Genomic DNA, 17,022 nt, shown 5'->3' with positions numbered 1-17,022 from the left:
TTTACTTGATCTTTGAATTCTCTAATGAAATGTTCAGACAGTTTTTGATGACCTGAAATCCAATGCCAATTTACACAATCTTTGAATTCCATGATGAAATCTTCTGATAGTTCTTGATAACGTGAAATTTCTTCCCAATTTACTTTGCCTTTGAATTCCCTTATGAAATTTTCTGATAGTTTTTGATAACGCGAAATTTCTTTCCAATCAACTTGATCTTTGAATTCTCTTATAAAGTTTTCTGATAGTGCTTGATTTCCTGAAATTTCAAACCAATTTACTTTGCCTTTGAATTCCCTAATGAAATCTTCTGACAGTTTTTGATGACCTGAAATTGCAAACCAATATACTTTGTCTTTGAATTCTCTGATTAAATTTTCTGATAGTTCCTGATTACTTGAAACATTATACCAATTTACATGAGAGAGTAATAATTTAAGATGCCCCTTTTCATTATTGATCATATTATTATTTTATAATAAGGAAAAAAAAAATTTTAACCAAAGTTATTTATATTAGTGAAGAGAGAGTTTTCAAATGTGTGATAAAATTCTGTCTTTCTACTTCTAGTTTATAATGTCCCCAAGGTAAAGTTTCATTGTCAAATATACATCTCTTGTCATCAAATGGAGATAAACCTCTTTTATCTTGTTCAAATGTGTAAATATTATGATTTTTACTTTGTATAATTTTCTGCTTGAAACTCTTTGTTATTTTCTTCTCTAAGCATTCTTTATAATCATTATGGGTGATTTGATTTTTGATTACATGTTTCTTCACTCCTTTTGCTCTTTTCTTTTCATCTTCTTCAAATACTTTGATGGAGTACAATTTAGAAGCTAACCCTATGAATTCTTCAATACTTTTTCCTTTCATTTCATCTTTGAATTTACCAATAACTTTTTTATTAACTTGAGGAATACCATATATATTATTCTCAGGATAGTCTGATGTGTCAAATTCATCAATCATTCCTTTCATATCACTGTAAAAGTCTGGCGTTTTTATTGACAAAATTAATGAGTCTGTATCAGTATACAAAAGTTTAACATCATTTTTATATTCTCTCTTCAACCTATAATAGAAATCATACATCAATGTTTTTGAAATATCTAAAATAGAAACACCCACATAAATTGGTTGATTGAAATTGATGTGAGTTTTTTTCATGTGAACAGCTGCAAGATCTTCTGCAAAAAATGTTGATTTTACAAAATTTGGTTTTGAAACATACTTTGTATATTTTTTACCTTCACTAATCAATTTTATATCCACATGATTTCGCACATTCATCATTGTTCTACCAAACACCGAGTTATTCATCAATTTAAAAAAGTCTTTTTCAAATTCATTTTTTGCATTTTGTCTATGCTTTGTATTTTTATCAATATATACTTTCATCCAATCTGATTGGTTGAATTGAATAACTCTGTGAATTTTTTCCAATTTCAAACCTGCTTCAAGAGCCTGTCTAAGATTCAAATAATGTAAAACATATTTCTTCTTATCATATAATGTTGTGAATAATTTAGGAAGTCTATTTTCATCAATAATATTTTCTGCACAATAAGGTAGATCAGAATGATAATCATGTAATGTTTCTGGATAGCTTAAATCAACTTCAAACAGATATCCTTTGCTTTGGTTATCTCTCATTTTCAAAATTCTACTGTAAGTAAAATCGTTTGGATTTGCCCACCAAAACCCTCCATATGGTAAATGTTTACTCATAGCCCATCCATATAAATTATTTGCATCCAAATACTGAATGAATGTTGATTCTTTATTTTTATCAAATTTTTCACCCATGTACTTATGATTGGCTTTTTCATATCTATTTGAACATTGGGAAATTCCACCACGCTTGGCATTTTCAAACATGTACAACATGTCTACATCAGTTATCAATTCCAATTTTTGTTTTGTTGTTTTCAACATGCAATCCCAAGCAAATCCGGGGGTAGTATAATACCAAAGTGGATCTAACTTGTAAATTTCAAGTGCAGTTTTTCTGAAATTTTCAATCACATCTGCTAGCAAGAGTACATCAATTTTATTGTACAACATTGTAAACTCTTTTAGATTTTTAATGTTGAAATGTTCCCAAATTTTTTGAGCACGTAAAAATTCCTGTTCATCTACATGTTCATCATTCAAGGAGTTGTAGAAATTTCCCCTAGATGGTAACTCTTCCTCATCATATTTTTCTAATGAGTCCATATAATCGTAAGGGTAAGCCAATTTTTCAGTCAACAAATTGAACAATGAATCATTTCCAGGTGGTACTGTATTATCAAACCATTTCTTTAAATTTTTGAAATGACACATTTCCAAGTTTTTAGCCAATTTAGAAAGTGGTTCAGATAGAAATTTGTATGAATCTAAAAATCTAAGTTCTATTTTACCCTCTTTTCCTGAATAGTGTTGAAACTTTACAACTTTTGAGAAGCTGATGTAAGATTCCTCATTATTTGGAATTAGTTTTAAATTATCTGTAGTTCCAGCAAATTCTTTGACTAATAAGTGGGAATCATAACCAGAAAAGTTGTGAAACAAGACGGGTATGAAACTAGGTACATTGTAATTCAAGTTGCAAAGACTATGAGCTGCACCTCTATATTCACCTGTTATATGGTCATGATCCTGAACTTTCTTTTTATTTTTTTCTTCATCATCTAATTTCTCTTTCAAATCTAATTCTAATTTCTCTAGTCTATCAGTCAGTGTTTGATCATCATGATACTTTAAAATATTTGAAGTAATTTCTATTTCTTTTCTCAATTTATTAATATTTTTTTCCATCATAGGTGGGAAATCACTCAATTTTCTTTCACAAATATGACATATTGTTGCTTCTTTATATTCACATTTTTGTATATTGGTCAGTTTCTTCATTTTTTTACAATTATATATGTATTCATTAGCAATACGTACTGCATCTTCTGATAATTTTTCACACAATACTTGAGGGGTATTACTTCCAAAATATTCAAACATGTTCTCTGATATTTCTCCATTCTCATATAAAATGTAATAAACACAACTAATTGGTACGTGCTCTTGAATTTTTTGTGTTTTAGCATCTTCCTCTACTTTAGTTTTTTCAAGTTTTCTAAGTATACACTCAAAATCAGCTATTATTGTGAAAGGAATTTTCATTGATCGATTATAGTTTGTAAATTCACAAATGTTATCACTTTTAAGAGGAAGTTTTACTGCAACTGGATCATGTACTTTACAGCTTTCTCTATGTTCTAAATATTTAACTTCACTGTAAAAATGACAAAGACACCTTTTGCACAAAAAATGTATTTTTTGAGTGTTTTTGGTTAATTGACTTTTAATCAATTTTGTTAGATCCTTAATCCAACAGTAGTGAGTATTTCTATCATTACTCTCTTCACATAAATACAATAAATCAACATGTTTTGTTTTCTCTTCTTTGGTAATGTGTAAGGGATAAATTTTACAACGATCATCATGATGATAAACATTAATAGATAATCCACCTTCTACCAATTTCAATTCATTCACTTTATTTTCAAATTTTTCAATGTCTTTAATTTTAATTGGGAATTCAATATCTTTCAAAGCTTTATCAAAAGTTTTCTCATATGCTTTGTACTTTATTATTTCTTGTGGATTATCTTTTGCAGGATATAAACATGCTAAAAGTGACCATTTAAAGCATTCATTATCATTATTTTTAACATTTATGATTGCTTTCTTATCTTTTAAAGTTTTTGGAAGATCAATATAGGAACCTGCTCTAAGTGGATCATATTTGTTTATATTTACTCTAAAACTATTGATTGATATTATTCGCCATGGACTACCTGTTAATTCATCAATGATATTTTCATGTCTATCAAGTACACTCTTCATTAAAGTTGAAATTCCATTTGTTAATTCACTTCTATTAGTAATTCTATCATTCTTAGTTTGCAAATGTTTGTATGCAATTTTTGTTTCATCTCGAGTGTCTACATAAGTTGCAGAAACACAAAAATTCACTTTAATACCACTATGCTTTTTCATCCATTCTTGAAGTAAAGAACTAACATGTTTTTTCATAAAATGTAAAAACTTTGACATATCTTTAATATCCCAGTTATTTTTCATATCAAATTGAGCATGTCTTGATTTAAAATTTTCATCCACAAATTCCCATTTGGGCAGAGGTAATGTTTTATTTGAGTGAAAATCGAGTAACCTTTCTACTATTTGATCTTTTCTCAACTGTTTATTAATATTGAAATTGTTATCCTGAATAAACTCAATCAATTTCTTTTTTGATAATTTCAACAATTTTTCTCTATCAATATTAATAGCCTTGATTTTATCTTTGTTCACTAACAAATCTGATTTTTTCATTTTATCAACATTTTTCATTCCATACCACTTCAATTCCGTCTTTAATTCTTTCACATTAATCTTGACTTCATTGTGTTTCTTTGTTTTTAAATGTCTGGCATAGTTCTTGTATGTAATTTTACACATACACTTCTCACATGTTCTTAAAGGTGCTTGGTTATCCATTTTATTATAGTTATTCATTTTATTATTGAAATTGATTTCTTTAACTAATGGATCAATTTCTAAAAGATGGTGTACTTCAAATGCAAAAAAATTCGTTCACAGTGGAAAAAATTCATTAGTTAAAAGAATCAGTTTCTATGATAAAGGTGTTGGTGTTTGTGTTACCGCTTTATTAGAGATAATGTTTTCTTTAACTAGTGGTATAATTGTTAAAGTTTTGTATGATTTTTACAGTTCAATTTTGTCTTTGAACTCTATTATGAAATTTCCTGATAAATATTGATGAACTGAAATTCTATACCAATCTACTTTGTCTTTGAATTCTCTCATGAAATCTTCAGATAGCATCTCATGCCATAAAATTCCCCCCCAATCTACTTTGTCTTTGAATTCCCTTATGAAATCTTCTGATAGTGTTTGATGTTTTGAAATCATTCCCCAAACAACTTGATCTTTGAATTCTCTTATAAAGTTTTCTGATAGTGTTTGATATTTTGAAATCCAATGCCAATCTACTTGATCTTTGAATTCTCTTATGAAATCTTCTGACAGTGCTTGATTTCCTGAAATTTCTTCCCAATATACTTTGTCTTTGAATTCTCTTATAAAGTTTTCTGATAGTTTTTGACGCCATGAAATCCTTTCCCAATATACTTTGTCTTTGAATTCTCTGATTAAATTTTCTGATAGTTCCTGATTACTTGAAATTTCTTCCCAATCTACTTTGTCTTTGAATTCCCTTATGAAATCTTCTGATAGTTTTTGATATTCTGAAATTCCCTCCCAATCAACTTTGTCTTTGAATTCCCTTATGAAATCTTCTGATAGTTTTTGATATTCTGAAATTCCCTCCCAATCAACATAATCTTTTATTAATTCAAGGTGGCTCTTTTCAATAGTGTTCATTATTTATTTTATAATAGAAAGAAAAAAAAATGTCAATTTGTTTTAATCAAATGCAAAAATTTCTCTTCAATAACAACCTCCACATGTGGTGGGTGCATTAGTTAAAAGAATCAGTTTCTATGATAAAGGTGTTGGTGTTTGTGTTACCGCTTTATTAGAGATAATGTTTTCTTTAACTAGTGGTATAATGGTAATGTTGTGATGAAATTTTTGCATTTGTTTGAAATGTTTAAGTTTTGATGAAATTTTTGCATTTCATTGAAATGTTTAAGTTTTGAATGAATTTTTGCATTTGTTTGAAATGTTTAAGTTTTGAATGAATTTTTGCATTTGTTTGAAATGTTTAGGTTTTGATGAAATTTTTGCATTTCATTGAAATGTTTAAGTTTTGAATGAATTTTTGCATTTCATTTCAATATCTAAGTTTTGTAAATATTTTTGCATTTGATTGAATGAAAAACTATGTGAAGGTTTATGTGAAATTTTTCACATAAGTTTCCACATACTTTTGAATTTAAAAAGTATTGTAAGAATTCTTACTCCAGTGCCAGGAAATACATTTTATATCTACTTACAGGTTGGTTAACACCTTTACCACCTTGTCCCAACACCTGACGTTACTTTTTTCGCTCAGGAGCGCTATTTTGCCGGCTCAGGGGAAAAAACGAATATTTTACTCATTTTTTTTTTCAGAATAGACGAAATTTGAAGGTGCTTTGAATGAAATTGTTTCAGAAATGTATTAAATTAATGATTCGTGAATTTTTTTTTTGAAAAAACGCATTTTTTCAGCTCTTTTTCGAAATTTTTAACATCAGATAATTCCAAAGTGGCCTAAGTCCACTTTTTCTGACTCTTTGACGCGCTCTGGAGCTGAAAATACCTACGCAAAATTAAAAAAATACCAATACAGTACTTAAAAGCAGAAAGATCAAGCTTCACAACCATATAATCACATCATTTATTATTGAAGCGGAAGGGCGAGAAAAACAGTTATTTGCATTTTTCTCGAAACGGAAAAAATGGACTTAGGCCGACTTGGAACTGAGCCCTTCAATTTCTTTATTTTTTTTCGAAACTCCAAAGAACTTTCAGGCTCAAAATTTGGTTAAGGGTTTCAGGGTATGCTTTTTCAATCTATAGCTTGATTCGTTTAAATCGGAGAGTGCCTGTTCAGAAAGTCCTCCAAATATAATCAACTAGGTACAGGTGACTATAGGGCCTAGATATGTATTTTTCTCATTATTTATTTAGGTATATCGAAAAGGTTCTTATACGATGAAATATAATTTGAAACTAAAAGTGAAGTGCTTATGTAGGTACTTCTTGAAACCACAAATGGTTCGTTATAAGAGATTATAATCGATCGTGATACTAAAATCGACATCATACAGGATCTCTACAAGATTCAAACACAGAACTGAACGATCGCAAATACCAATAATTCAAGTAAAATTTATGACATCATTTCACCATCCATCTATCTCTCGAAGTCATAACTCATTCTAATCATTAATCTCCAACATCCGTACACATAATAAAGTAAGTATAGGTGTATTAAAAATTCTCGAAAACTGCGTCTATAATATGGCCCACTGTCCGCTCATTACATTCGGCCATAAATCTAAAAGATTCTCGAGGGGGCAAGAAGAAGAGAGCACAGTTTCACTATCCGAAATTAGTTATCACGATTGAAACTTAATCCGCGTCGTCGTCGTCGTCGTGCAACATCGATAATAATTTTCTAATCAAATTAACGACGAATTAGCGAGAAAAACAAGCTCGGGTAATACGACGACGACGACGAACGAGTACATAAAACCAACGTAAATAACACACAGATCCTCTCGGATAGGTATCTTATTACGCTCGCGATCGTGTGTATAATTAACCTTATGATCGGATAACGTTTTGCGCTTCGTTTACCAATATTTCCAGCTTGCTAACAAAAACATCCTCTCTCTACTCAAATAATGTATATTTGTGTAGGTACGTGTTTCAGTAGGTATAGGTATTGTAGTGGATATGCACGTTTTACATCATTTAAAACACCTGAGCCAGAGCTGAAGCCAAAGCCGTAACCTATAGTCAATTAATAGGCAATTATAAGGATTACATTATTTCATATCTGTGTTGTATAGGATGCTTGGTATCCGTTTAGACCTTTGTGCTCTCCGGGGTCTGGTGCTAATTAAATATTTATACAGCATGGTTAATCGTCGTTAATGTAAACGGCGTTATGCGTTTCGAATAATGGTATTGATTTTAAAGTGTAGGTAAATGTACATGGTTCTCCATACCACAGGCATATCTTTGTGTACTTACGTACGATTCATATCATTTCTCTAATATTTAAACTATGCCGTTTTCATTACCTATTATTGCTTTTTAATGACTTCGAATCGTGTAGGTACTTCGTCGTGGCGTGAATTGTCAACATGGTTGGCTGGTGTACTTTGGTTGCTTAAGAAAATGTAAACAGCTTTGTTATGAGTAGGTACCTATATCCAAAGGTACAGTACATATCTGTTCGAGGAAATTGACTCCACTGTTATTACAAGCCAAATTTCATTATTCATTTTCAAAATCATATTTTAACTTGAAGAAATTCTACACAAGAACTGTCTTATTTCATCAGTTCTTTTCCTCCTCTTTTGCACACAACTTGTCAAGCTCATCTCCACATTCTCACTACTATATACCACAATTGATGAATTTTTTCGATAAGTAATAAACCATTAAAATGAAAAACTGTAAACAGTTTCATGTTTCAATCAGTGAATTTTTTTTGTTTGAACTGAATTTCCGCAACATTAACAATACGGTAGTCGATTTCGTTAATTGGCAATTTGAATCAATCTTTGTTCACGAATTCGATTACTTATCATAAAATAGGGATATTTCGTGCAAGATGTATCAGAGCAATTGAAGTACCTATCACAGATTTTTAACTGGAAGCACTGTGATTTCACTTGATATTTTCTGGAGAAGGGGGTTTCATTTTGGAAGATTCTTCTTACACAGGAATGGGGAATTTTCAAAGAAATTTTGTACTGATTTCGATTCATTTCATGTTTTTTGATTTTTTTCCGATTTTCGGGGGTTCCATAAAAGAGGACCAAAATACGTTCAGAGATATAATGAGATTAAGCCATTTAAAAAATCCTTCACATAAAATAGAGAATTATAAAAAAAATTTCCAACTTCGATTTGATATTCAAAAAAAATATCCTCTTTTTGGGCTTGAAAAGAAAAATATTCTGCCATAAAAATGGAAAATTTTCAAAAAATTACCAATTTCAATTTATGGTATACTTAAGTACCTAAATTTTTTGGGGGAGGGAGGGAGGGAGGGAGGGAGGGAGGGGATGCAAAATAGGTTCGATGACCGGGAGAGTTTTTTTTTCATGAAAATGGGGGTTTCAAAATAATTATGACACAAGAAGTGGAAAATTTTCAAAAAAATGTTATCAACTTTGATTTAGATAGGTACTTACCTACTTATTTCATTTTTTTCGATTTTTCACAATTTTTGGGTGTTTTATAAAAATAGACAAATCTTAACACAGAATTTCAAGGAAAGAAAGGCCACTTGGAAAGGGTTTTGACTTGAAATGAAAAATTTCCAAAAAAAATTACATATTGCCGACTTCAGTTTTCATGTATAACTATTAAGCTAATTTTTTTAGAATTTGAGGGAATGGGGGCTCGAATCCTCACAAGAGAATAAATATTATTTGGGTGAAGGAGGAAGATTTTTCCTTAAAAAGAGGGTTATTTACAAGATTTTTGCCACAAAAATGAAAAACCTTTAAAAAATGTTTATTGGCTTTAATTTTCATTTTTTTTTTTTTGTAATTTCTTCCAATTTTTCGAGAGTTTGATTCAAGGGGACAAAATATCTGCTATTTGAAGGGCCAAGGAATTTGATATTTTCTTGAGAAGGGGGATATATAGAAATATTGTACAGATTTCGGTTTATTTCATCTTTACCAATTTTTGAGGGTTTCATGAAAGGGGACCAAGCATTTTTTTCAAAACTGGGATTATAGGCTATACAAAAAAATCCTGCTCTAAAACGAGAAGTTCTCAAAAAAATTCCCAATTTTAATTTAGGTAGTGAGTTTCTTTTTTTTGCATTTTTTTCTATTTTTGGGAGCTTCACAAAAGAAAAGAACAGTAAAATAATTTGGGGGACCAGGGCAGATTTTTTCTTGAAAAGAGGATTATTTAGAAACATAAATATACTCTGACATAAAAATGAAACATTTATACAAAAAAATTCCCAACTTCAATTTATTATATTGTTTTGATGGGGGAATGAGGACGTGCTTAATGCGAGGAAACCAAAATAGGGTTGGGAGATCGAGGGAGTTTTTTTTTCGTGAAAATGAGGTTATTTAGAAATTTTTATGACGCAGAAATGGAAAATTTTCAAAAAAAATTTATCTTTTTGATTTTTTGCAATTTTTGGGGGTTTTATAAAAAGGGACCAACATAGCAAGGGGCACGGAGGAGTGTTTTTTTTTCTCATGAAAATGAGGTTATGCAGAAAAATATTGAAACAGAAATGAAACATTTTTCTAAAAAAATTTATCAACTTTGGTTTATTTCATTTTTGATTTTTTTCTATTTTCGAAGGCTTCATAAGAAGGCTTCAAAATAGCTATAGGGTCACCGGGAAGGGGGGATTTCTTATGAAAATGGGATTAAGATTCTAACGCAGGAATGAGAAGTTTTTCCCCAGAAAATTTGCCAATTTTGATTCATTCGATTTTTTCGAATTTTAGGAGGGTATATGGAAGGGAACCAACGTAGTTTGGGGTACTAGAGTAAGTTTTTTCTTGCCAAGAGGATTATTTAGAAGAATTTTAATGCCGAAGTAGACATTTTTAGGGTAATGTTAAATGTCTCTCATTTTTTAAAAAATTTTTCTAGGTGGGGGGGCTTTGAGAATATTGTTTTTGGACTGGAGTGAACATCAAAAAAATAGATAATCATTTTCTCATAAAACCCAACAACTTCAGAGGGTGCACGAAAAAGTAAAACTTTAAAATAAGAGCCACCCAAATCACCATGATTTTCCTCCGACCATCATACTCGGAAGTAATCTGTACCTACTTATTTGGATTTTTTGAAGCCTCTACCGAGTTTTCAAATTTCTCCAGATGATTCAAATTGCTCCAAAAGAACCAACAGTACAACGATGCACGTTAATTTTCCTCTAAATAATTGAGAATAACGTTAATGAAATGTTAATCGCTGTATTAAAACGCCCAGAATGATGTTTTTCTTTTGTACATTGGCTCGCTTAATCAAAATATCATTAGTCACGCTTCGACTAACGCTTCAACACTCACTAGAATAATGAGCATTCCGAGTATTTTCATCGACATTCGTCTAGTACCGCTAGTACCGCTACTTACATACCTAATACCTAAATCATTAGCAAAGGTGTTATATTTACAGTACCTGTAACACCGTATTTTACAAATATCTTACCTGTCATTAAATAATTATAACAGTATAAATATCCTGAGTTTTAAAACAGCTGTAATTAGCTGAGAAAACCTTAGTTGTATACTTATGTAGTGAGTCTAACCGTCGATAGGCAGATAATTAATCGTGATCATATCCTGGCTGGCTTATAGCACGATGTATGGTGTTGAATCGACCAAGTGCAACTGTTCTTGGGTGGTAGAGTAAAGTGCAGGTAGGCATACGTATACGGGTTAACTGAAAGGTGTTGAAATATCCCTATAGATGATCATTTGTTACAGTGACTTTGAAATGTCAAGATTCAAGTGTTATTATAGGGCTGGAAAAATACGTGACAAGTGTCATGGTGGATTGAAAGATGTCAAATACCTAGTGGTTAATCGTTTAAGGTTAAGGAGCCATTTTACTACTTTATAATGCTCAAACTAAGAGCCACCAATTGCCTCAGCGAAAATCATTATCATGAAAACCTATCAATCTTAAAAGTCGGTAAGAGTTTTTTCGAACCAATGCCTAGCTTGGTAGGTAAATGATAACATTCTGAAGCAATTAAGTATGGCAGAGTAGAGGAATTCACCTTCGATCGACTCATAGCATTTCACTAGAGAATTTTATTGCTGTGGAGAGGGGAAGGTGAAACCTTCATTTTGAATTGAAAGCCACTTAGAAAAATTTTAGCTCTCGAGGTGCCCCAGAAAAACCAAAAAGGAAATTATAGCTTAAAGAGGGAGCATTTTTGAAAAATTGTGTTTTTTTCGTTCTAGTCCCAGAATCCTTCTGAATGGTCCCCTTTTCATTTTTCAAGAAAACTCCTTTTTCGGTATTCGTGTACCTACCTATTATTATACACAAGTATTTTCATCAAGGGTGCTGTGGGTATAATGCTATTTTTTTGGAGGGGGGAGTGACTAGGAAATTTTTCATTTTCTCCTCCCCCCGCCCTCCAGAAGAAAACAATCTCATTTCCCTTGAGTGAGAAAAAATAGTCCAGGTGAATTAGCATTCCATAGGGAAAAGTTTGATAACAAGCTGAATTTTGGTATACGGAGTTTTTGGTAAATTACTGGTAATTTTTTGGTAAACTACTGGTAATTTTTTGGTAAATTACTGGTAATTTTTTGGTAAATTACTGGTAATTTTTTGGTAAATTACTGGTAATTTTTTGGTAAATTACTGGTAATTTTTTGGTAAATTACTGGTAATTTTTTGGTAAATTACTGGTAATTTTTTGGTAAATTACTGGTAATTTTTTGGTAAATTACTGGTGAACTGGTGATTTTTTTTTTGGTAAATTGCTAGTAATTTTTTGGTAAATTACAGGTATAGTTTTTTGGTAAATAACTGGTAATTTCATGGTAATTTCATGGTAAATTACTGGTAATTTCATGGTAAATTACTGGTAATTTCATGGTAAATTACTGGTAATTTCATGGTAAATTACTGGTAATTTCATGGTAAATTACTGGTAATTTCATGGTAAATTACCAGAAATTTCATGGTAAATTACCAGAAATTTCATAATTTTACGGTAAATTACCGGTAATCTCATGGTAAATTACTGGTAATTTCGTGGTAAATTACTGGTGATTTTACGGTAAATTTCTGGTAATTTCATGGTAAATTACTGGACATTTTTTTGGTAAAATTTTTTGGTGAATTATTGCCGGTAATTTTTCAGTAAATTATTGATAATTTTTTGGTAAATTACTGGTCACAATAGTACATTATATCTGAAAGACCTCCATCCTACCAAATTTTGACCTCAATAAAATTTTACACACTTACTCAAATATCCAATTTTCTAATTTTTCGTAATTTCGATATTTTTAGAACCCTTGGGAAACTAGGAACCTGCGATTTGCATCAAACGTAACGTTTTGAGGTATATTCAATAATCCAGATGAAAATGTTTAATTAAGCTCCCTCTATATTCGTAACCTCCTTCTGAAGCCCCCCACTTTAGGCACCCCCAAAAAAGGCGTTTATACATTATTTTTTCAAATAAATCGAAGAATTTACATTTGAAACGCACTATAACAAGTGCTCGATAATTTTTCATTTGATTTTTCCTGTAACTTTCATAATTGAGCTTCTTTGTGTCAAGTTCTGAGGTTTTCGATTCACGGACAATTTCCCGAATCCATTTGCCCGAACGAATTTAAACCCGAATTACCTTTTCCCGAATAAGTTTTCCCCGAATTTTGCAACCCCGAATGCCAATTCCCGAATCCATTTCCCCGATTTTTTGGTTCCCGAATCGTATATACCCGAATTCCTGGATCCCGAATCGTTTATACCCGAATTTTTGCTTCCCGAATGTTATTTACTCGAATTTTATGGTTCACCCGAAAAAATTTCCAAATCATTACCATGGCAAGGCATTTGCAGTTTACAAGTAGGAAGTACACTTTTAGAACTCTCATAACGCCTTACAATGGCACAGATAGAGAATAATAAGTTGCTTTTCGAAGGCTTTGTTTATATACACTCGCGAACTAAGAATGGTAAAATGAATTGGGACTGCAGAAGAGTTCGCAATAAAGAGTGTCGCGGAAGAGCAGAAGTTTAATAAAAATTGAAAATTTATTGAAAGTTTGATAAAAACTTGAAAATTCATTATAAGTTTTATAACAAATTACAAATTTATTAAAAGTTATAAAAAAATTGAAAATTTATTAAAACTTTTATATAAAAAAAAATTTTTTTAAGATCTATTCGGGAATCAATTCATTTGGGAAAAAAAAAATTCGGGATAAAAGCATTCGGGAAATTTGTTATTCGGGTAACTTTTAGTTCGGGATTTTGAAAAAACGTTAAAAAATTGATTTCAACGAAATAAAATCTCAGAATTTGACCCAAAAAAGCTGAAAAGATGATGAAAAGGTGATTATCTAAAAGAATTCTGACCATGAAGAAAAAATTGTATACCTAAGAAGACAAATTTTTCATTTTTTTTATCAACATCGTTGGGCGGACTGGAGGTAAGTTTTTTCTCAAAAAGGGAGTTCTTCAGAAGAATTCTGACCCTTTTTGGGGGGGGGGGCGAGTATGGTTCAAACTTGATGTTTCATAGATGGGGTTCAAATCAGTTAGAAGGATTAGAGAAGATTTTTTCTAGAAAAGTGAGTTGCTATAAAAATTCTGATGCACAAATGAGAAATTTTTGGATGAATCAATTTTTTTTGATTTTTTGCAATTTGGGAGACATTTCCAGCAGGACTAAATTTCAAGTTGGAGGACTAAAATCCTCGAAGATTTTTTTTTGATAACAACCAAAAAACTTTGGAAGGTTGGGGGCAAAAAAATTATTACAGACATGCAAGAATACCAACATTGTTTGGCGGACCTAGAAAAGTTTCTAGAGTTGCAAAATGGATTTTTTTTAGAGGGTGGCGGGGTCAAACTTGGGGCTCTGTAGAAGGGGTTCAAAATAATTTAAAGTATTGAAGACGTTGTATTTTTGATTTTTTGAAAATTGGAAGACATTTTCCAGCTTGACTAAATTTGAAGTATGGAAGACTACAATTCTCGACGACTTTTTCCTCATAAAAAACCACAAAACCTTGGAAGCTGGAAACAAAAAAATTATCACAGTTCGATAGAAAATTGAAAAATTACCCCCTCCCCTCCCCTCCTTGAAATAAAACGCAAATGGCTGAAAAGTCCAATAATTTACAAATTTTTTCAATTATAAAACCGAAAATCAAAACTCGAACTGTTCTATGATATGAAATATGATAAAGTAAGCCACATAATAGGCAATTTGAGGGGTATAACATATTCATGCAGGACACGAATGAAAAAGAAAAAAAAAACTCCATCGCTATCGCAATTTTCAACACGTGTTTGGTGATTTGCTGTTATTCACGTCACCAGTCATACTTTATACACAACATTTTACTGTACTACAATCGCATCGCAAAAAAAAAAAACCCTCAATACACAATAATACCCTAACTGTCAGAAATACGAGACGTAGTACGATGTTTTGCTTAGATAAGCATACCACAAAACTATTTTATTTTCAACTTGTAATTTTTTTTCCTTTTCAATGAGGTCTAAAGAGCGAGAAAGAGAAGAGAAAAAAAATAGATTAATCGTTGCAAACATCTTTAAACGACAACATTCAATCATTTAGTACACAATACCGGGTGTTAAAAGATTAACATCAAAAGGACGCTATTTTTACAAACTAGTTTTGAAAACTATACAACAGGGCTAGCCTAATTTTTCTTTTGATGTGTCAAGCGGCTGTCAGTTTAAATGGAAAATAATTGGAAGTGGCCAAGCACGTTGATGTTTTTTTTCTGTACTTATTTTTGGTTTACTGAAGCTGAAATCTTTCCGCCTGAATCGGTTGCTTTATAATTATATGCTGTCAAGACGCGGCAACGTGTTCCTTTTGGAAAATGCGAGAATAAATAATGGGGGGTAGGCTTTGTATAGTGTATTCCTTTGACGTGGCTATCCAGCTGATTATACTGGTGCGTTTTTCTTCTTAGAGATCTCCTTTCGCTCGAACCCTCTCTGGACAAAGTACACGGCGGCGTTAAGGTACCTTATATATTCGCCATGGCAGGTCCTTGTTTTTTTTCTTCTTCGTTCGGCATTTTATAAATTATATTATTGTTATTATTTTTCTCGCTCGCGCTTTTCTCATTCAGATAAATAATAGTGAGGTAGGTATCGACATTATTATGTGTACGAGTTGGAAACCACACATCGTGCTGCCTTCTCGACTACTGTATTTAGTTTCTCCATAGCGATCGCGCCTTCGCTCCTCTCAACCGACCCTCATCTGTGTCGACTGTCGAGCCAACAGCCAATGCATGGTACACAAACGGATGTATATCTTTCCATTAACTGGTTGGTAAAGCCTTGAAGAGATTATTTGATTCCTCGTGCAGTAATATAGCTAATTTTACATCAGATTAAAGTTTGATTGGTGTTTTTAAACGCAGCTTCGGATATTTATTAATGATTGTAAATTTCCAAAGATCTTATCGAGTCTATATCTCGTGTACGTTTACACCACCGGTGCTGCACGATGGCTTGGCTTGGCTTGTCCCGTGTCCATGTCCGTGTATTAATGTAACACGCTTGTCGGTATATTTTCCACGCCAAGACTAATTGACATGTGTCTACGGTGTTGAAAGTAATGCTGTATGAGAGGTGATCACGCATCTTCGGTAACAACATCCAATCCAAGATTGTACTCTCAAGAGTCCAGTACCCAATCCATAAGCATCGGTGGTAAATAATTGCGTTGTGATGGAACGTGAACAGTTTATGCATTCGATTTTCTCTCTCTCTGAAGATATGGCAATATCTCGAGTCAAACGTGTGTACCTACCTATAATTTTACTCCATAACATACTGCATATAAGTAGGTATAGGTGCAATGTCTTATGTACCTATAGAATACCATTCAGTCTTAAAGCCCCTAATGGGATTTAATCTTCTATTTTATAACCTATTCTGTAATATTTCAGTCAAAATTCCCTGATTTGTTCAAGGCCATCGACGTCGACATGTACGACCAACTACATGCATATCCCTATACCATGTACACCATGGTCGTAAATTTTGGTCTTAAAATGCCTTAGTCTTAGTGTCAGGCGCATAATAGCGTTGCAGTTAAACAAAAACAGACATTTTAGCGTTTTATTCAACTCGTGTGAGCTTTTAAGAATGTCGTAAAATAATATCTAAAATAATAGGTCCATATATCTTGCTATGTACGTATGGCAAACTGATGATGGCGCCGCATACAGCAGGCATATTACACATCGACGGTTTCTAAGTGCGCCTTTAACACATATTTCTTTTAAGAAAAATTAGGAGTTGCTTCGAACATACACATATAGAAGAGTGGATAGAAAAAAGAAACACATCTTTTATAAGTTTGAAGTATCTCAAAAAAGTTTTGAGACCCTCGAAAATGCAATTTTGAATTTTTACTTTATCCTGAAGCAACGAGAAATGGATTCGAGACCACCTTTGGAGTGGCAAGTGTACGTTGAAATGGCAAAAATCGAAGTTTTTCGGGCTCAGAAAATGAGATACCAAAGTTATTTT

At 31.9% G+C, this 17,022-nt stretch overlaps 1 protein-coding gene across 1 annotated transcript; it reads right to left on the bottom strand.

The window, feature by feature from the left end:
• Positions 1-244: 244 nt before the first annotated feature.
• LOC135833641 (uncharacterized) lies at positions 245-4,557 on the bottom strand. The gene has a single exon (XM_065347411.1). The coding sequence runs from the start codon at positions 4,555-4,557 to the stop codon at positions 511-513; it is 4,047 nt and encodes a 1,348-aa protein (XP_065203483.1). The 3' UTR covers positions 245-510.
• Positions 4,558-17,022: the final 12,465 nt, after the last annotated feature.

The sequence above is a fragment of the Planococcus citri genome, chromosome 2 (genome assembly GCF_950023065.1).
Source record: "Planococcus citri chromosome 2, ihPlaCitr1.1, whole genome shotgun sequence".
Lineage (NCBI taxonomy): Eukaryota > Metazoa > Arthropoda > Insecta > Hemiptera > Pseudococcidae > Planococcus > Planococcus citri.
This window is presented reverse-complemented; position numbering and strand designations above follow the sequence as displayed.